General features: G+C 37.2%; 3 protein-coding genes across 3 annotated transcripts; 2 read left to right on the plus strand and 1 right to left on the minus strand.

Annotated features, from left to right (window-relative positions):
• The first annotated feature begins 149 nt into the window (after positions 1–149).
• On the plus strand, positions 150–5,271 carry LOC132190438 (probable ubiquitin-conjugating enzyme E2 18). The gene is made up of 6 exons (XM_059605429.1): positions 150–284; positions 492–595; positions 719–821; positions 1,027–1,090; positions 4,484–4,572; positions 4,650–5,271. Exons 1-6 carry the CDS (start codon positions 255–257, stop codon positions 4,743–4,745), a joined length of 486 nt encoding a protein of 161 aa, XP_059461412.1. The 5' UTR covers positions 150–254; the 3' UTR covers positions 4,746–5,271.
• Positions 5,272–5,601: 330 nt separating this feature from the next.
• LOC132189792 (uncharacterized) lies at positions 5,602–12,884 on the plus strand. Its single transcript, XM_059604584.1, has 10 exons — positions 5,602–5,891; positions 5,963–6,030; positions 6,114–6,210; positions 6,306–6,434; positions 7,591–7,699; positions 7,804–7,948; positions 8,278–8,320; positions 10,922–11,095; positions 11,783–11,903; positions 12,049–12,884. The coding sequence occupies exons 1-9, from the start codon at positions 5,685–5,687 to the stop codon at positions 11,888–11,890; spliced, it is 1,080 nt and encodes a 359-aa protein (XP_059460567.1). The 5' UTR covers positions 5,602–5,684; the 3' UTR covers positions 11,891–11,903; positions 12,049–12,884.
• A 311-nt stretch (positions 12,885–13,195) lies between these two features.
• Positions 13,196–18,965, minus strand: LOC132190518 (cytokinin dehydrogenase 5). Its single transcript, XM_059605530.1, has 5 exons — positions 17,917–18,965; positions 17,403–17,530; positions 16,779–17,054; positions 15,289–15,551; positions 13,196–14,125 (listed from the first exon to the last, which is right to left on the minus strand). Exons 1-5 carry the CDS (start codon positions 18,557–18,559, stop codon positions 13,792–13,794), a joined length of 1,644 nt encoding a protein of 547 aa, XP_059461513.1. The 5' UTR covers positions 18,560–18,965; the 3' UTR covers positions 13,196–13,791.
• Between the last annotated feature and the right edge of the window lie 1,716 nt (positions 18,966–20,681).

Consider the following 20,681-nt stretch of genomic DNA (forward strand, 5'->3'; position numbering starts at 1 on the left):
GCATTTCTCAATTGTGTGACTACCGCGTTGCAAAATTCAGCAAGGTTCTGAATTGTTCGTTAGTGGGGCCCACAAGCGATACGAGAAATTGAAAGAAAAGTAGACGAGTCTAGATCGTCCGATTTCCATGGCCTTTCTTTTTCAATTTTATTTCTTCCTTTGACTAAAATGTTCTCACGCAGTAGACATTTCATTTACCCCAATTCTCACTTCCACTCTCTTTTCTCTGTTTCTCTCTGTCTGTCTTGGAAGCCATGACCAGCTCTTCTTCCCCTTCACGCAAGGTCTCTCTCTCTCTCTCTCTCTCTCTCTCTGTGTCTGTGTTTATATAAGTAATTATATATGTGCTTAGAATTTTTATTTTTTATTTTTATATATATGTATATGTAATATATGTAGGTGTAGCGGTTTGTGTTTATATATACCCTAATTTGGTCAATCTTTGCGTAATTTTCCATTTACTCGTAAAATTACCTACCGCACTCGCTTAGGCTCTAAGCAAGATCGCCTGCAATCGGCTCCAGAAAGAGCTAGTGGAGTGGCAGGTTAATCCTCCTGCAGGATTTAAACACAAAGTTACTGATAATCTTCAGAGGTTCTACACTCAATCCTCGCTCTGATTCACTCTTTTCACTTTTTGACAATATGATTTTAGTTTAGTTTATATTTTTTTTTAAAAGTTACAATTACTGATTTGTTTTGTGCTTTTCTATAAAAGATGGGTGATCGAAGTCAACGGAGCTCCAGGGACTCTGTACGCAAATGAAACCTACCAGCTTCAGGTTGATTTTCCTGAGCATTACCCTATGGAGGCACCACAGGTAAATAATGGACCCCAATTTGTTTCTTTCCTTCTCTTTCCCTTTGTTTGGTCGCGGAAAAATATAGGAAATTTACAATTTATACTTTAAACTGTATTAGGCTCAGTGGAGTGGGTCTTTGTAAATGAAAACTCGATGAAATTTTTTCTGTTTGAATTGTTCTCATATTGGTCTTGATTCTGATGTCCTTGTGTTGGTTTGACAGGTGATTTTTCTGCCCCCAGCTCCTCTGCACCCGCACATTTATAGCAACGGCCATATCTGTTTAGGTACACCATTGTGTGTTTTTCTTTCTTCATTTTTTTTTGTTTTTCCCCTGTACTCTGTTGAGTTATGACTAGCTGAACAGAACCAATAATAATCTTAAGCTTAGCTGTGAGCTATTGTTGGGTATTTCCCTATAAAGTAGGGACAAAGTTCTCCTCCAACCTGTGATGGAGGAAATCCCTTCTATACAGTCTATTAAATTAACATATATTCATAGACCTTGTGATTCTTACGTGCTATTTGAGTTTGACGTTCAATTCTTTGTAATCACTGTACTATATGACGTGATGTTATTTGCCGTGTCATTATATTTGATGTATTTCCTCATGCTCTGATCCACATTATTTGGGTTTTTGTCTTTTATTCTAGAAAATTTGTGTGAGGCTGCCTGTCTTTGGAAAATTGGGGATACTTATCTCTGTAGAATGTGGATTTATGCTGGTAATAGAAATAAATACATTGGGCAGTGGCCTTCTTTGTGTACTTTGCACATGGTGCTTGCAATATATATTTGGATAGGAATATAATGTTAGAGGAATTTGACTTGGTTATTCTCAATGGAATATTCTTTTTTCTTTTTTTTTTTTTTTCCATGAAATTGTTCACTATGTCTTGTTTTTTAGTAATTTGAAGTTGGTTCAACTATTGCTTTCCACTTTTTGGCATTGATTTCTGCTTCTTCGTCACTATTTTTTTAATGTTCTAGCTTAGCATAGGTTCAATATTTAATGAAAAACTGCAACCTCCTCTGATTATTGCAATCTAGTAGCTGTGACAACTGATTTGAAGATAAAAATTGAAATTCCAGATTTAGACCCCAAGTTGTTAAACACTCAATTACCAAGCCAACTGTCAAATCAATTTCCATAGTGAATAAAACAATTAACATACAGATTTTGATGAAGAAGTGGAAACCTTATGAATAATTCTTCAAAAGTAAAAATCATTCTTGGGGCCAACCAACCCCAAAGGCATCTACCATAGAAGACTTGTGCTACAAATTGTTATTACTTACAAAACCTTTGTAACTATGAAGATCCAATCTTGCAACACCAATAATCGACACATTCACCTCTCACTGCAATAGCTCTAGGACCTCTAGCTTTCTTCTACTCGAATAAACCTCGTCCGTGAACCCAGAATCTGGTGACTCTAGGCTTTTCTGTGGGTTAATGGCAAGGATGAAACGAAGATAAGTTTTGGATCTGTTTAGGCTTAAGAACAATGATAAACTTCTCTCATAACAATGATACGATGCCTCTCAGGTTGTATGGAAGTTATGGTATATGAGGCTTATATAGAATGAGAGAAAACACATACTTTAATTACAAGTCGGTTTAGCAAAAATTCAATATGAGGCAGCGACATTTGAATGGGTTAGTGACATGTTCGGATGTGAGGTAGGGTTTCATGTTTTCTTAGCTAGTGGCGTTTGAACATGGTGCGGCCGGCATTGCCACCGAGTTTCTCGAACAAAGCTTGAAACCACTGGCTTTTGAACCATCTGCGATCAGTCTTGCTAACGAAAGTCTCTGTGAAACCTTGAGAAAAGATTGCGTTTGAACGTTCCACGATCGTCCTTGCTATCGAGACTCTCGTAGCTATTTGTTGTCAATTCCTGTCCGAACGCTGTGCGATCACCATTTCAATCAAGCTTCTCGGGTAGCTTGAATTTTTGCGTCTGAAGAACCTTTTTTTGAATGTACTGCAATCAGGACTGCTACTGGAGCTCTCGAATCTGGAATTCTGAGGTGTCCAAGATCTCGTTCAAACGGCTAGCAATCAGAGTTCCGACCGACAGCTTGTGATCTTCAAGTTAAACCCAGTTTTGAAACCTCAACTTTGAACAAACTCAACCACTAGACTTAAACTTGCAAGACAACAAATTTTGACACAGAATTTGCTAACAAAAATCTTAGTACTACTTAATGCTAGGCGCATTTATGTATTTTATACATTTAGTAGGTATATAATTTTGACAGAAATATCAGCCAATCTTTCCACCCGACGAAAGAATAAGATATCGAAGAAATTGTCCACTTGATATTTTTATCCTAGAAAAGTATTGGAGAAGTGATGCAAGATGATGTTACTGGCCTGCACCCGGAGTTGCTCTAGTGTCGGTGTACCAAGTCATAATGGTCAAACACCAACTTTTCTTCTCTCTTTCTCTCTCCAACGGTTAGTCACACATAACACAATGTTGGTTGAGAAATAATTAAAAATAGATACTTAGGACCACAGATAATGTGTGTGAATTTCAACAACAAAAAATTCTTTTTTTTTTGTCAAGTTTATGAGGCAAATGTTATGGACCCTACTTTGTCTGAAGGCATGAGGTGGGAAATGCAGAACACGTGTACACCTAAAAATCTGAGGAGTTGGCTGGTAGGCAGTAGTGGGGAATTCTCAAGATGTTCTCTATCAGGCCTGGAGACTCTGGACCACATAGGCATATTAAACTTGGAATTGTGGCTGTGGGCTTTTGGAGTTTTACTTCAAGACTTTGATATCCAACAGCATTTTAGACCTTTCATGCTTTATCATCTGACATGTCATGCTAAGCTGTGAAAATTTATTGACTTGAGTTCTTCCTTATTGCTAAACGAAGTACGTGTGAGATTTGGCGGACCAATTATGCTAGGCTAGCCACCAAAACTAGATTGCACATATTACATATATCTTACACGGCTAAACATGTATTCATATATATAAATGTTGATATATGACAATTTAGTTACACACGCATATAAGGGCACATACATTTAAAACAAATCCATGAAATGAATCCTGCTTGTCCATTCGTGTCTTTCAATCTTGTCTCTATTCTTCAAATGATGTGATTTCTCATACCTCATCATTGACAAAATGAAGAAACTGAGCTTGCTTAGTCCATAATTGTTTTTGCTGTGTCTATGGACTTCACCTTCAATTTGGTTGTGGAAAAATTAAGGAGAAAAAAAGAGAGAAGAAAATAACGAGTTAATTACGTGTGCTTGTGCGCGTGCGCACCTTTTTGTTGTTATCACGTGGCTAAGTGAGTTGATTGGTTTACTTTTCCCTCTAGAATATGGTGTTCTTGCCAACCCAATGGAATACTTCCAAAGTTTGGTACATAGTAGTCTTGGTAGGAAGCTGCCCAGGTGACTGCACCGGGTTTTATAGATTTCTTCTTGATTGATAACTGCATTATATTTACTGCTCAAAAATATTGGTTATTAACGTGAAGGTTGTGAAAATAAAAAACACAAAAAAGGGTTACCTTAGTCCTTGGTTGATGTAAAAGAAAGTTGGTAAAAACTACTTTGTTTTTGTTTTTCATTTGTTTTCTTCAACCAAGTATATGGCCAATTGCACTACAAGCTGACGTTCAGAATCATGTTCTGTATTTGCAGATATCTTGTATGATTCATGGTCTCCAGCCATGACCGTCAGTTCCATCTGTATCAGCATTCTATCCATGTTATCAAGTTCAACTGTTAAGGTTTGGTTCACATTGTGGAAACCCCCTCCCTCCTCTTTTACCTCTTTCTCACCATCATACATTTTGTTATTGTGCAGCAACGACCAGCGGACAATGATCGTTATGTGAAGAACTGTAGGAATGGTAGATCTCCCAAGGAGACAAGATGGTGGTTCCATGATGATAAAGTGTAATGGTATTGGATAATCTAATACCTACGTATAAAAACGAGGGTTTGGGGAATTGATCAGGGATGGTGGAAAGTCGTGTTCCCCTGAAAGCACCGACAACCCTTAACATTTTTCACAGTTGTGTATGATGTATTGCATACAGATTAATGGTATTTAAGTGGGTGGCCTTTGGTAACAAAGTGCTTAAATACAATAGTAAAATAGTATATGGGCAAATAATGTCTTCGCCTTGTGAGAAAAGATTGGTATTTCTTGGAATCATGCTGGAGCTCGAGGAATTTGGATAGGTAAATGAGAGGGGGCTCTGGGTCCTAAGATGGGCGGGCAGGTGGGCCTTGTATCCCACTGCTCAATCTGTCTGAGCACCTTCGGACCTTAAGTCCCCTTTCTTATTCCTTGTCCGAGCCCGAATCTCCAATTCCTAGGGAATCCGATCCTGTGAGAAGTACTTAGTGGCAACAATATTTTCATTTTCTTCATTCTCTTGTAATTATATATATCAGTGACCTTAAACCCTCTCCATTGTTTTCTTTTTGTTTCTTCTCATCTTTGTTGTGTTAGGTTGTTTCTCCCTTGTATTTGTGAACAAAAATTAAAAAAGAAGAAAAATTGTCAACACCTTTTCTCTTTCCTCGAGGGAATTACAATGAAATGATATAAATTAAATTTTAATTTTACAATTATCTTGTACAACTAATTATTAGACCAGCTATGTTAAAAATAATAATAATAAATAAATAAATAATTATTAGACCAGCTTTTGTTAAAAAAATAATAATTAAAAGATTGATTGGGAATAAAAAAAATGTTTTATAGTATCACTATAAATATTTTCTGTAACGAAAACGGAGCGCAAACCCAATGATAAACGTTGATTCAAATTAGCGCCTTATGTATAAGGGGATTCGGGTAGATTGATAAGACGGCGGTGCAAAGAACCAGATGTTAACTCTACGGCTTCCTTCGATGGCGCTTTCTTTCACTACTGCTTTATATTCATGGCGCTCTCGACCAGGCCCTAGTCTCCTCCGCATTCGACCGGCGTTCACATCTCTCCGACGGCCCCTCTCTCTTTTCTATAACAAAATTGGCGTCGTCGCATTCTGTTCCAGCGATTCCTCATCAGTCCCCGAAGAATCATCAAAACGCGTAAGCCCTAACCATTTTCTTTTCGTTTTAGACATTTCCGCTTGTAAGCGATTTTCTTAATCTCGTTGCAGGGCCTGCTTAAGCCTGGTTTATATATTGTAGGAACTCCAATTGGAAATCTCGAAGATATCACCTTACGGTACTTGCTTCACTCGAGAAAATCACTAAAACCGTTTCAACTATCAATTTCAAAATCTTTATGTGTCTGATTCGCCAATGCAGCGCTCTCCGCGTGCTGAGATCAGCGGCTGTGATACTCTCAGAAGACACGAGGCATTCGGGGAAGTTGCTTCACCATTACAATATCGAAACTCCGCTTGTGAGTCTCTTACAAGCTTTGTACGTTTCTTTGTAACGTCGCCTTATCTTCTTGTGAATCTGATTGTACTCCTTAGAATTGAAATCTAATTTCAGCTGAGCTATCACAAATTCAATGAATCTCAAAGAGAACAGGCTGTGTTAAAGAGGCTAAAGCAGGGTGAGATCGTGGCGTTGATAACCGATGCCGGTACACCGGGCATAAGTGATCCTGGCATGGAATTGGTGAGTGATAATATAGTAGTTAAATGATCAAATTCATTATTTTCTATTCACTTTAAGCTTTTGGTATAACTGATTATTTAATATCATATCAGAGTCGTGATCTTGAGCTCAAGGCTTGACTCTTCAGTTTATACGCAGTATTAATTAAAATATTTCACGTTTTGTTTGGTCCAACACTGGGAGTGTTAGAACATTGATTAAATGATTAAATTTAACATTTCCTATCAATTATGTGTGTTTTTCTTTTGCTATTTGTTCATGTACTCTACTCTGAATGATAAGTTATAATGCCAATCTTATTCAGTTACGTGCGTGCTAGCGCTTATTGTGGTAAAATGTATATTCATATGGTTTCTATTGAAAGTAGATGCTCATTTCTCAGCTTAAGTCGAGTCAAATTAAAATGCAGTAGAACGATGCGGAAGTACTTCAGTGCTATTCTGAATATGGTACATGGATATAGATATGGATAGGGCTGAGGACTCTGATTCTGAAGGTTAATTGTCATATCTTATATACTATGCCATTATTTCATAAAAATGGATATCTTATTTTTGTTATTGATTTCTTCTTTCACTTGCTAAGTAGGCCAGCTAGGTAAGAATTGGGCTGGTTTTTCAAACAGGGCTGAACGGGATCTTACTTGGTTGAGGTTGTGGATGAGTTTGTCCTATTTTTGCTATATGATTGAGCTGCCAGACATCAGATGGCTTGCAGAGAAAGCGAAGCATAATATCAGATTGGCGGTTTTACCTTTCGTGGGCATCTTTTAGATTCTGAAACAGTGCCCTAGATTCTCAAGTTGTCAGTGCTAGAATGCGAATCACAATTTTGGTTTGAGTGAATCTGCTTAATTGTTTTAGTTATGAGTTTTTTTTTTTGGTATTTCTGCATGTGTGTTTATTTGTTTGGGCTCAACTTTTTATTTGAACTTGATGTTATTTTCTTGGAAAAAAAAAAGTATATAATAATTATAAATATGGTTGTTTCGCTTCAACATTTTCAATGTTACTTGGAATTACCTGGTGAATTCATTTATATTCTAGATACTGTAAGGTTTCAAAATATACTCACGTTATTATTGGAAGTTTGCACTTGAGTTTTCATTTTTCATTTATTTTGAAGATTGAAATGCACACGTGAAATATTGTTGCAGGCAAAGTTATGTGTGGACGAAAATATTCCTGTTATTCCCATCCCTGGGCCTTCAGCTCTGGTAACTGCTCTTTCGGCCTCCGGTTTGGCTACTGATGAATTTACATTTGGTAATTTTCTTACCAATACTGGGGGCTGACATGCTTGTTGGAGGATGTGGTGTCCAAAGCAGTAGTGGGATTTTTTAAACCTTATACCATATATACTGCTGCAGTTGGATTTCTTCCTAAACATGCCGGATCGAGAAGAGAAAGGCTGATGGTTTCTGCAAATGAGATGACAACTCAAATATTCTATGTTCCTCCACACAAGCTTAACCAATTTCTTGAAGAAACTTTTTTACATTTCGGTGACTCGAGGTAAATCCTTCATCTACCTATGTCTTATGCATCTCTTATTTACATAGAATTGAAAATGCTCCATCTATTATAGTGGTCGCCATGCAGGGAATATATGAACTGCTTGCTTATCTTTCTTATTTGGCAATATGTGCTCATTTTTCTTCCCCCCCACCCCCCACCTCTTAATGATAGATCACAAACCTGGTTATACAAGCTTTCAGTCCATTGAAGTTCTAATTATGATTCAGTTCATGCAATAATGATAAATCACAAAAAATGAACTTGCATTAGTAGAAAAGTGATTAGTGAGAATTGGCTTTGACAGTTCATACACAATTGTATTGCAGACGATGTGTCATAGCTCGGGAGATGACAAAAATGCATGAAGAGGTAGGTTCTATATGTCGGTCACAATTTACATCTTGTTTTTATTTCTTCATCGGGTGTATGAGAATTTGGATTGTAATGCTGTCTGGAGACCAACTTTCTTAATTGAGCTATAATATTTTCTTGCTAAATATGATGAAAATAATTATATTAGGCCAAAGCGACACCACAATGTTTGTTGTGTATACATTTTTGAGGTTTGTGTCCCACATTGAGAAAGTATAAAGAAAAATAGTAGTTAATATACCTAAGTGAACTCAAGCCCATTTGCTAAGGCTTTTAGGTTAGAGTGGTGTCCAAACATGTATATTAACTTACCCTTGCTTGATTCCTGCGGTGCTTTTCTCCCTAACAATTAATATTAGAGCTCATGGTTAGCTTTCACTGCTGTTGATAAGAGTGTCTTAGTTTGACGCGTTTGGTTTGACTACGATAAAAAGAGTGTCTTTTCTCTTAGAGTATGTGTGACACTCTTGTGCGAGGTGGAGTTGGGTCAATGTGGAAGAGACTCACAAGTGAGAAGGAGTTTTGTCGTGTATACACTTGTGAGGTTTGTGTCCCACATTGAGAAAATATAAAGAGAAATAGTATTTAATATACCTAAATGGACTCAAGCCCATTAGCTTAGGCTTTTGGGCTAGAAGCGGTGTCTTAATATGTATATTAATTTACACTTGTTTAATTCCCTTGGTGTTTCTCTCCCTAACAGTGTTTGTGACAGCAACATATTTGTTGATCTGTTATATCTTTCTTTACCAATGAGCTTTAGCTCAAATGGTACTTCCTCCCTTTGTACCAAGTTGGAGGATGAGATCGTGGGTTCGAGTCCCATCGAGTGCGTGTGTAACTTACCAATAAAAAAAATCTTTCTTTATAAAGTACTATGAATGAAGTCTCAATCGGTTTCATTGGGTACTATGAATCAAGTACTTCCTTCCTTTGTAACAAGGTGTAGGGTGAGATCGTGGGTTCAAGTCCCACCAAGTGTGTGTGTAACTTACCCCAAAAAAAAAAAAATCCTTCTTTACTATGAATGAAGTCTCAGTTGGTTTCATTGGGTATATGGGGCAGTATGAACAGATTTCTGTGGCCTTCAAGGCACTTCTATTTTTGGGGGGTTACTCTTCAAGCCCCATTTGTCTGATCTTTATTAAAATGATGAAAAGTAGCACCTAAAAAATACTTGGTGAGAACCACATTCTTGGTACGTCAACAAAGGAAGTTAAAGATGTTTCAGTACTATCATTGTCTAATGTATACAGCAACCAAAAAAAAAAGTACCTTGATAGCCATCAGACAAAATGATAGGGGTTAAGAGAAAGATCTAACAACAAACGCAACAAGAGGTAGCAAAAATATTGAAGTTGAAACTCATGTTTCTAGTTTCGTGAGATCTAAGAAATAATCCAGATCTAAAATTCTTGGCAAAAAGACTGCTTACTGAGCTCTTTAAAAACTAGAGAAATGGTAGGAGTACTAACTCTTTTATTAACAGTGGCTTATTAAACTGATGTGTAACTTATTCATTTGAGAAAAACAAAACAATTAATTAAGAGAAATGTAACGAGTACCAATGAATGAGCTACACATTAGTTCAGTAAACCTCTGTTAGTAAAAGAGTTAAAACCCCTAATATTTTCCTAAAAACTAATTATGCAAGGCCCATCCTATTATTGGTAGCTGTATCGAAATTCATCAAAAGTCACATGCTAGTCCCATAAGCTTCCATATTGACTGTAGGGAATTCACTATAGTTTATAAGCTGACTTGGAAACAAACGACAGCAGTGCAGACATAAATTGACAACTTTGGTTAGATCCTTGATAATTATTGAGCGGCCTATGAAACTGTGGGCCTGCCTGGCCTTGGTAGGCTTATTGGAGGACTCCTATATCATCATTAAGCTTTCTTTAGCACTGGAAGGACATACCATCTTCAATGCTGATTTACAATCAGTGAAAAATGTTTATTTCCCATTTGAGACTACTTTGTTAATTTTTCTTTTTAAATGAAATTATAGCTTGGAATGCTTCTATGTGCTTGTTGGTCTACCATTATACATAACTTGTAAGTTGATTGAATGACATGTTTTTGTTCCAAAAAAAAAAGTCAGTATCTTGATCGGTATGTGAAAGGTATGGAGTGATTGGGAATTTGTATTTAGATGCAGATTTTGTGGTTTCACTGCTTTTGGTTCATGCAGCCTTTGTATCTTCAAGACCTGTACCTTCACTTGCTGGATTTGTAACTGGGTACTTAAATTGGATTTCAACTAGATGAACTTAAAAAACGCACACGGGGTGGGGGGTGTGGAACTCCGGTAGGCATTGTTTTCTGCAATTTGAGGGGAGTCAGCTAGATTATTTTGGTAACAATAAACACAATGTACTCATTTCCATCTGCATGAACATTATTTTTTTTGTTTTCTTGTGTAACTACAATATTACAGAGGTGTCTTCTGCAAATTTTAGATGTCAATGCTGATGTATTTTGGAAAATATGATTTGTGCTTATTTTAGATTCAGTATTAATTTATTTGACATAAATACTTTGTGGGCTGTCATTATTCTTGATTTACTAACAAAGATAGTGATGCCTCATCAGTTTTGGCGGGGTACATTGGGGGAAGCAAAAGAAGTGTACTTGACTCACCAACCAAAGGGAGAAATTACACTACTAATTGAAGGGAAGACAAAATCTACGGTTGAAACTCCATCAGAGTGTCAGCTTGAGGATGAATTGAGAAATTTGATCTCCAGTGGGCATAGTCTTTCCACAGTAATGACTTCCTCTCACAGAGTTTACAAAGTTTAAGTTTTTTTAATACATGTTATTTGTTTCTGAGGCTTCATAGAAATTTTTTGGAAGTGGAAATGAGGAATTCATGATAGCTAAGACAACTTAAAATTTGATGCTTGTGCAATTCAACCATGGTGAGGTAATAGCAACACGTTTTTTCAGAAATAAAAACCATAAATTTGGTTACTATGCTCTTTACATAACCTATAAAGATGTTTGGCATCAATTTTTTCAGCACAAACATGCGCGTGGACATACTTTTGCAGTATATAATACATTTCCACAGTCAATGCTGGGTATGTTGCTATCTGGTTATTAACTTAGCATGCACTTTCCATTTCCTGTAAAATAATTAGAAATTTCTACAACAGACGCACACATATGCATAGAACAAAACATTTCCACCAAATTAATGAACAACTCCAATTAATGGAAATATGTTTCAAACTGAAATACTGGAAGCAAAGTTTCAGCATGGAATGGAATGAACTGCATCATGTGAAGTCTCATCATGACTTCCTTTTTTTTACTGCCTTTTGTTTAGAAATAATCTTTTCTGCTTTTCCTCTGTGATGAACCTTGATGTGAGATGAATCTGCTTTTCCTCTATGATGAACCTTGATGTGAGATGAATTATTGGTTATGACAATTTTAATGTGCATTTAGGCTGTCAAGTTGGTGGCCGGCGGAACATCAGTCAGTAGGAAAGTGATATATTCACTTGCATTGAAGAAATTTGGGAAGCAACTTGGAGCAGAGGATGATTCAAATTAATGCAAACAACACTGTGAGTGACACTACATATTTACTGCTAGACTAACGAGCAAAGTTCTCATTGTATCTATTGATTTTTTCATCCAAAGTTTGCTGTCCACATCTTAGTACATATTGCTATTGCCCACCTTGACTTACATCAATGTTTACTTGAGCAGGGAAATCTATGCTTGGTCAATTTTGAAATCTGTGAGTAGATAATTTTCGTTGGCTTGCATTTTGGATGACAATGATGTCCCCTTTCTCTGTTGTTAGTCTATTTTATGCTGCAATGGGTGCCACTGGACCAATGGTGGAGCAAATGGATGTGCAACCTTTTATCTTCTTGCAGTGACATGACGCTTAAAGTGAATAAAATCTTTTGTCGTGTTAGTTGTCATGGCTAGAAACCTGGACACAGGTAATCTTAGTTACCAGCAAAGCTGAGACATCCTAAGAAGATACTCCTATCTGCAACATCTTGTTCCTTTACTTTAAGCCAAAAGAGAGAAAAACAAAAACTTGGTCCACGACTTGTGAATGATTGTTGTACTGTGATTGTAACGGATGTTTACTCACAGAATTGGCTTATTATCTACTTATTGTGCCGACGATGTATCTATCCTAGGGCCCGAAAGCAGCTCGGATTCAATGTAGCGATACACAGGAAGAATTGACTAATTGCCTTGCCAAATGAAACCGAGTAAGATCCAATGCCAAGGCTCTTTGTTTTAAATCTTTTTTTCATTTTTTTTTTTCTATATATCTATTTGTGGCGGAGATAGCTAAAGAGGTAAGAGAGCAATGTGATAAAGCTTGTAAGGGACAAAGGTTAGGTTAGACAGAATGGCACAAAGCTTTTCATAGAAAAAGTAAAAAAGTTGAGTTCCAAAGATGCCGTTGGTCAAGTTTACCGTTGGGACAAAGTTTTCAAAAAGTTCGATCTATTAAAATTGATGTGTAAAATGTACGTGATTTTTACATGTATTTTTAATGGTTATCGATAGGTGAAGAATATCATTACTCATTTTTAGTAGAGCATGTAGATTTGTACGTGCATTTTTAATAAAGCATGTAATTTAAAAAATGAATGTGACGTTTTAATTTAATATGTTGCTTTTAACCTAATTTAACTTTGTAGTATTTGCCTAGCAAATCTGAGAGGGTTTGCTCTGGGATTGGGTAATGTCGTCGTACTAATTATATTGATCCTGTATGACTTAGTTAAAAATTTTGAATGAGCTGCTGCTACTAAAAATTATTCTCAATCGAGCTCCGAGTAGCTGGGTTTTGTGATAGACGTTACTACAACAAACTTCGTTAAACTGCAAAGGTCGGAGAAGTACATACATACAAGAAAGCAACAAAATTTTTTCTTATGAACTACAGAATTTTAACACAATATAATAATATTTTAAAGCTACAGAGGTAAAAGTACAACAACGACGTCGTCGATCCACATTGATGGAACCGGAACCAGCTGTGCGTGAAGAAGCTGCAGACAACATCCAGAGGCAGTCCAGACGGGCGGTTGGGATCCATGGGCACTGCAAACAACAACATGGCATGGGCACAAGATAATCATGGACCCCACCTTCCCACTCGTATCTCCACCGTCCAATACCAATCGCCCCCAAACAACTAGACCTGCACCACGTCGACAAAAAACCCCATCCTAAATCACCCTAATTATTCAAGGCGAGAATTGTTTTTTATAAGAATTGTACACAGGCTTGAGTTGAAGGAATCCTCGCTCTCATCAGGTTTGGAGGAAAAATTCTGCCCATAATTCGATCTACTAGTTGTTTAAACAAAATTTCTTGTTTTTACATTTCTGGGCCTTTTGGCTATTATAAAATATGTACAAAAATATTCCTAGGTGATTAAAATAACTAGAATTTAGTGTAGTTGTTGATGAATGATCAGCAGGAAGCGAGTGTAGTAGTGAAGGAGGGCTTAAAGATACGCTGGCCTGTAGCCAAAATGCTCCGGGGATCATACTCCATCTTCCTGTGATAAAACTGGGCCCACTTATCTCCAAAGTGGTCCGCCCACTCCTCCTGCGTGGTGTGGTGGGGCAGGTACTGTTTCAGCCGGATCCCTGCATCATCACAGAAGCGCAGGATCTGGCGGTTCTGATGCGTCAGGTACTCCAACGTCTGGGTCTCATCTGCAGTATCCAAGGCCGACCTAAGGAACGCCACAAGGTAAAACACGTCCTCATCCGGCGTCACCACCGAGGTCCTATGGTCCCACCTGCACAGAATCACACCACCCAAAGACACAGAACAATGAGCGAAATAAATTTTTTTTTTTTTCCAAAAAAAAAAAAGAAAAAACAGAAAAAAGAAAAGAAAAGAAAAACATGTGCAAAATGGTAGTAGTTTGGGATTTTATGGTTTTGGGGCGAAAATGAATGGGACCCAGCCCCCACTGAGGGAGGGGGGGGGGGCGGTGGTGATGGGTCGTTACCTGTACTAACGGCAATGTTTCTGGAACTAGTTTGTAACAGGACACGAATACCATCCTATCAGTGGGTCCCATGGAGAAGATCTCCCTGACACGAGAATCTTCCCACTTGATGATCATTACCGTTCATTTTTGTTGGGTTCGTTTGTCAATCCTAGCTGGCGAACATATAATACTCATCCAGTTGTGTTAGCTACGTGCATGTGGTCCATTTTTAGCATTTGCTAAATATGCCACATGTCGTGATCTAATCATAGGAGCATTATATCCAGGGGTCCATATGATTTCGCTTTTTCACTTTTTTTCTTTTCAGTTGTCAAATAATAGTTTACACCAAAACATCAGTCGACGTGAAATATCACGTTAAATGCCATTTCAGCCAAAAGCATGTTACTGCTGTTCACCGTAAATAATTTAATTTATTCCTTTTAATTAACTTTAATTTTTAAAATAACTGATTATTAAAATATCCCAGTTGAAACCATGTCTCTATAAAGCAAGCTCCCAAATTAAAGCACTGATCAGTATAAGACCAAACAAAGAAAGCCCCACTATAATAAATGCTTCATTACTTTGTTGGTAAGGAATTAATGCATGTTTCAAGAAGGAATATTATTGGATGTTCACATCTTGTATAAGAGACGAATTCATTCTTGTTAAAAATCATTTATTGCATTTTCACTTGAATATATAGTCTCCACCTATTATGCCTTCCCTCAATTATTGAAGGTTCACAGCTTGCATAATAGGGCGAGTTGAGTTGGTGCTACGAATCGCAAAATCCCTATCGGTGTCAAACGCTTATAAGCTATAACAAACGGTAATTAAGAGGGTGAGCTGCAATTAGAGGAGGTCATGGGTGGGTTTTAACGATGTTGCATGCATGCAGTTCTTTTTATAAGGAAAAGGACAGAAGCTATGAATATGATCATGTGCATCTGGGAACTTACTTGTCTTTGTTCATAGGGTAGATGAGAATGGGCCCGCTTGTCTTGTTTCCCAAAATGCCCTTGAACACGCCCTTATCGAAGTCAGCAATCCTTGACCGGGGCACGAAAAGGTTCAGCCATGGGTGCGGCACGTCCCACAAACCCTTGGACCGGAGCTTCACCTCGTTCTTGTGGACCCGGTCCAAGAAATCCACGTAGGGCAGATCAGTTGTGAAGACTGATGTGGGCATGAAGTCTAATTTTTCCAACAGAGCCTCTATTTCCTGCGCAAATATATTTTAATTAATTAACTAAAAATTTACTCATTATTTTTTTTAACTATAAAAAGCTAAAAACAAAGATGGAGTTGCTTTTGTCAGGATAAGTTCGATTCCAATTATCAGTTGTTAATTAAAAAATAGGAAGATAGATTAATTAGAAGGGAATAATTTGGTGAGTGGGCGGCATAAACTTAGTAATTTTAAAAGTCAATATATGATAAAAAGTTGTGTTCAATCTTAGGATCAGATGGGATGATAGATTACAGAAGATCTTCCATGTTTTCTTGTGGATGTTTTATGTTTTATTTACATTCTATAAGAGCATTATATTAATATAAAGTATTCACTTTCAAATCCTAATAATATAATCTAAGAGGATTAGTGGGGCACCACTGAAGAGTACTGATTAGTCTTTCAATAAATATGCAGCCAAAATTGTTCTCTGCTAGCTAGCTGATAGTACTATATATATAATAATACAACAAGGACACTGATAATGGTGGAATGTTCCAACTTATTCTGAGAATAAAATGTTAAATTAATAATTAGATGATTTAATTTAGTGTGCTTGAGAGCAACTCCAAGGAAGATTGGATTTTAACACCCAATCATCTCTAATGACATGTTTGGTGCTCCCTCAACCTCTATAATAATTCATGCTATTTTGAATCTGATGCTTTAACATGACATCACAACAGTCATCCTAATTGAACAGTTTTTCTAGGTTTGTTGGATAAATATATAGCAAGACCATATATATGTTAATGTTTACCTAAACTCTCTTTTTCTTTTCCTTTCTGATCGAAAAAGGATTAATTAAATAATTACTTTCAAACCCTAAGAAATCATACTCATTTATTTCAACTTAGAGTTACGTCAATCACTAAAACTTTTTGGAAATGTCATGTTAATATATAAGACAGTCATAGCTTTGGGTAGACTGTAACACTGGCCGCCTAATAAAACCACCCACCAACGACCCTAGAGCCACTTACTTTGAAGTTTGAACAAGGCAAACAACTATATATTAAAAGACAAAGGACATTGGCTTCATGTGTTCAAATTTATGATGTCTTGTGGAAATAAAAATATTAACAAGCAACCAAAACACAAAACAAAATACATTTTCTTTTTTTTGGCAGTTATTGTTATTGTGCAGCAGTCATCAATTTATTATTATTATTATTGTTGTTGTTATATATATATATATATATATATCTATGTCTCTACCTGATCGATGCTATTGGCGCTTGATTCATCATAATTCTTGGTGACTTCCAGGCAATATAAAACGCCACCGTTTGCATTGAAAGAGGTGATTTTAACAGGATTACGAGGGGAGAAGAAGGAGGACCTCCAGTTGTTAATGAGCCCGTCATCCACAATAACAAAACCCTCGACATAGTCGAATTTCTGGCTTGCTGGGTGCCCATGCAGAGAGATCAGGAATTCTTGGTCTTTGGTGAAAACAGAAAAGTTGGAGTAGAGTGCTCTGATCCACCTCACCTGTGTAAATAAAAATTAAAAACAGTAATTAATTAATAAAAACAAAAAAACAAAAAGAGACCAAAAAGAGAGAGAGAGAGAGTCCACGTTAGAGAACCAAAAAGACACGTCAACAACATTGCCAGCTTTGGAACAGCCGTTTGAATGGGTTAAAAAGCTCTGATGGACCCAACCTCAAAATTCTTAGGTCATGATGCTTTACTTTTTAGGTTTTGTCATGAACTAAATTCTAGGAAAATTGTTGCCCCCACCCTGGAACCAACTAAAAAAGCCATCATGCATATGTATTGTTGACATGTGTGTGCTGTACGTGTGCGTCGAGAGAGAGAGAGAGAGAAAGAGACATACTCTCTGGGGAGCTGGCTCAAGAGGAATTCTAGCCCTAGTGATGATTCCAAATTGCCCAAGACCCCCAAGAACGGCATGGAACAGCTCTGAGTTTTGTTCTTCTGAACATGTTAATGCCTCACCCTTCCCTATATATCCATCATCACAAAATAAATAATAATGTCAGAATACTCTTATCCATAAAAGATCAGGCATATATATTTATATATAAAAGATATTATACCATTTAAAAAATGAAAATGTTCATTAATTTGGAGCAGAAAGAGTAATAATGCAAATATATATATATATACCCGGGGGTAGATTTTAAAAGAGAAAAGTAATTATACAGTTCTGTCGATGATGCTGAATACGACCTTATTATTATTAACAAACCAACTTTGATAATTAAAGAATATATTAAGATGGTTGAACGTTCAAGAAAACCCATTTATGAGCCAAAATAAAAAGGATTTTTAATAAAATAAAATAAAAATAGAAATCCAGAAATGACATGCAAGAAAAGTAACAAGACCTGTAACAACGTCAAGCTGATAGACATTGCTAATCTGAGGTCCATGATTGAAAGCTTGGCCGCTAATTCCAGCATTTGATAGGGTTCCACCAACTGACAAATACAAGTAATCCGTCCATGATTTTGGTGCAAGCCCATGCTCCAGCGTAGACCTCAGCACATCTATCCACAGCTCCCCACCCCACACGTCCACATATCCTTCTTCCTCGAAAACACGAGGCAGAGCCGGCTTCCCGAAGCCGAGCCGCCTCCCCCTCGAGCCGCTCATCTCAACCACCACCCCTTTGTTCGTCTGAGCCTGCCCGTTTATGGAATGCCCGTGCCCTCTCGCCGAGACTGTGAACCCGCGAGCCGACCCGTAAGCCGCCTTGACGAGCCTCGATATGTCCTCCGCCGAGGCCGGGTGGAAAACTGCCAGCGGCTCGACTCGGCTCATCATGCCAAAGTCAAGCGACGCCTTCTCCCTATCAGATGGGTCAACGCTGAGCTGACCGTCGACCCCGAGCCGGATAAGCTCCGTTGGCTCCACGGTCAATCCAACGGTGACAATTAATCGATATATAGCAAACGTTAAAAGTAGCTTCGTAGCCATTTCTATGTTGCTTTTGTTTGTTCTTTTCGTATCTTTTTCTCTTTCACACATCCCGCACCCCCAGCCAGCGAAAGCGATATATATATATATATAGGAAATGAAAGTGGTGTAGGATAAGGAAAGTGCGCACACCGGCGGAGGGAAGAAGGAGGCCGTACAGTCGCCTGGGAAGGAGGGAAGAAAATCTTGTGGCAGAGTTATTGGGTGGGAGGAAGGGCTAACGTAAGCCCGCTTGCACTTTAAAAGATTTTCTACGTTGCACAAGATTCTCTGCTCCCTTATTCGTTTTAGCAGTCAGAAGATTGCATAAGCAAAACAAAAGATGAAGGCAACGAGGACTCTTTGTTCCTTCTTTCTAGCTCTTCCCTCAGTATATATGTAAAAAGTTTTTTCCTTTTCTTTTAGAAAACAGAGCTAAGAGTCCGACTGACTCTGTGTGCGTGTGAGAGAGTGTCTCCCTCTCTTTGCTTTTGTGTCTAGGATATAAGATACAGGTTCTCAATTTATAGGACAGAGGGAGGGACACGTGGCATTCACGTGCGAAGCATGAGGAGACACGTGCAGGGGATGAGAGATGGGGGACCCAGATACCGGAAGGGCAAGGGGTGATACTGGGGCGGGAGGGGCTGTGTGGGGGCCCACGATGGATACGGAGGATCTCTGTGGGGACATGAGCGAGGGAACGTTCACGTGGGTGCGGACTCTGGACGATGTTGAGCTTATGCAACCAATAAAGATTCTCTCTCTCTCATCTCTTTCTTCCCATTACCAGTTACCAGATCCACATCATCAACATTCAACACAACCAAATGCGAATTCAGCTTTTTATACCTATTTATATAATTAATGTTATTTATCTAATTTAATGATATTAAAAAAACAACAACTAGAATCCGATAATGCCATGTCATTATGATTAAAGTTGTATGACAATTTTCTAAATTTTATATTTATATATATATAATTAATAAATAAATGATACGGTCATAATCACTGAATAATGCTAGAGCCCATCAATTTTGAAGTCCAAGAAATTCACAATATCTAAGGCTTAGATTGCAGCAGGGGTAGTTAAGTGCCAAAACAATGATTAAAAGAACAAAGTAAGTGGCTTTGTTTGAGAGTAGACTCATTTTATAATTAGTTTTTTTTTTTGTTTTGGCTAACTGATGCCAGTTGGCAAGTGGTGCTCGGCGCCAACTTTTGTGCTGTTGTAGATTTTTACCTCAGCACCATGTAAAAAAAACAAAAACAAAAAAGACAGGGAAAGAAGCTTTATGAAAGTTTTTGGAATATTATTTTAACTTTTTACCCTATATGAGGTAAGAGGAGGATACGTGATCTTTATTGTAATTGGGCAAGATGTGATCTGACCTCAAAAGCAGAGAACCTTCTTTTAAAAGGAGTGAAGCTGCTTACAAAGGGTTATCAGTTTCAGGAAGAAGTCGACCGTTTAGATTGCAATATATATATATATATATATATATAACAAATCCAATTAAAACTTTACTAAATTGCACCAGAGCCAAATCCCCGAAATAATACACCTTCCATAATCTAATTTTTATCCTAATTACAATTTGTTTTCTCATTTCCATGGAGTGACTAAAATTCTAAGTTGAGAATTAATTACCCAAGAAGAAAAATAAGAAGTCTTAGACCTTGTTTGTTAAACCCTTGGCACTGTTCATTATCCACCACACTATTCATTTCATTTTTTTTTCAAAAAAAACATTTTCACTTTTATATCAAATCATTCACTTTTTATATCACACAATTTACTTTTTATTACTATTCAAATAAAAACATCACTACAAAACAAAATTTTTTACTTTCCAATACCACTTTTTGATTTTTCCATACCAATCATTATTTATTTTTTTTATTCTTTTTATCCATGAACAGTGCCGTAGAAAATGAACAGTGTTTGGGGGTTTAACAAACACCCCCTTAGCCGAGACTGCTAAACAAATGTTAAAGTTCGTTACTTAGGTTATCTTTGGTGCAAAAGGAATATTGTTGGAATAGGAATATGTATTACTTGGAATACTATAAATTATAATGGAATAACAATTCTTATTCATTCCATTGGGAACAACACAATAATGACTAAAACTCCTAAACTTTAATTAAAGCAAATTTCAACTAATTTCTTTAAGCTCACTTAAAAAAA

The sequence above is a fragment of the Corylus avellana genome, chromosome ca8 (genome assembly GCF_901000735.1).
Source record: "Corylus avellana chromosome ca8, CavTom2PMs-1.0".
NCBI lineage: Eukaryota > Viridiplantae > Streptophyta > Magnoliopsida > Fagales > Betulaceae > Corylus > Corylus avellana.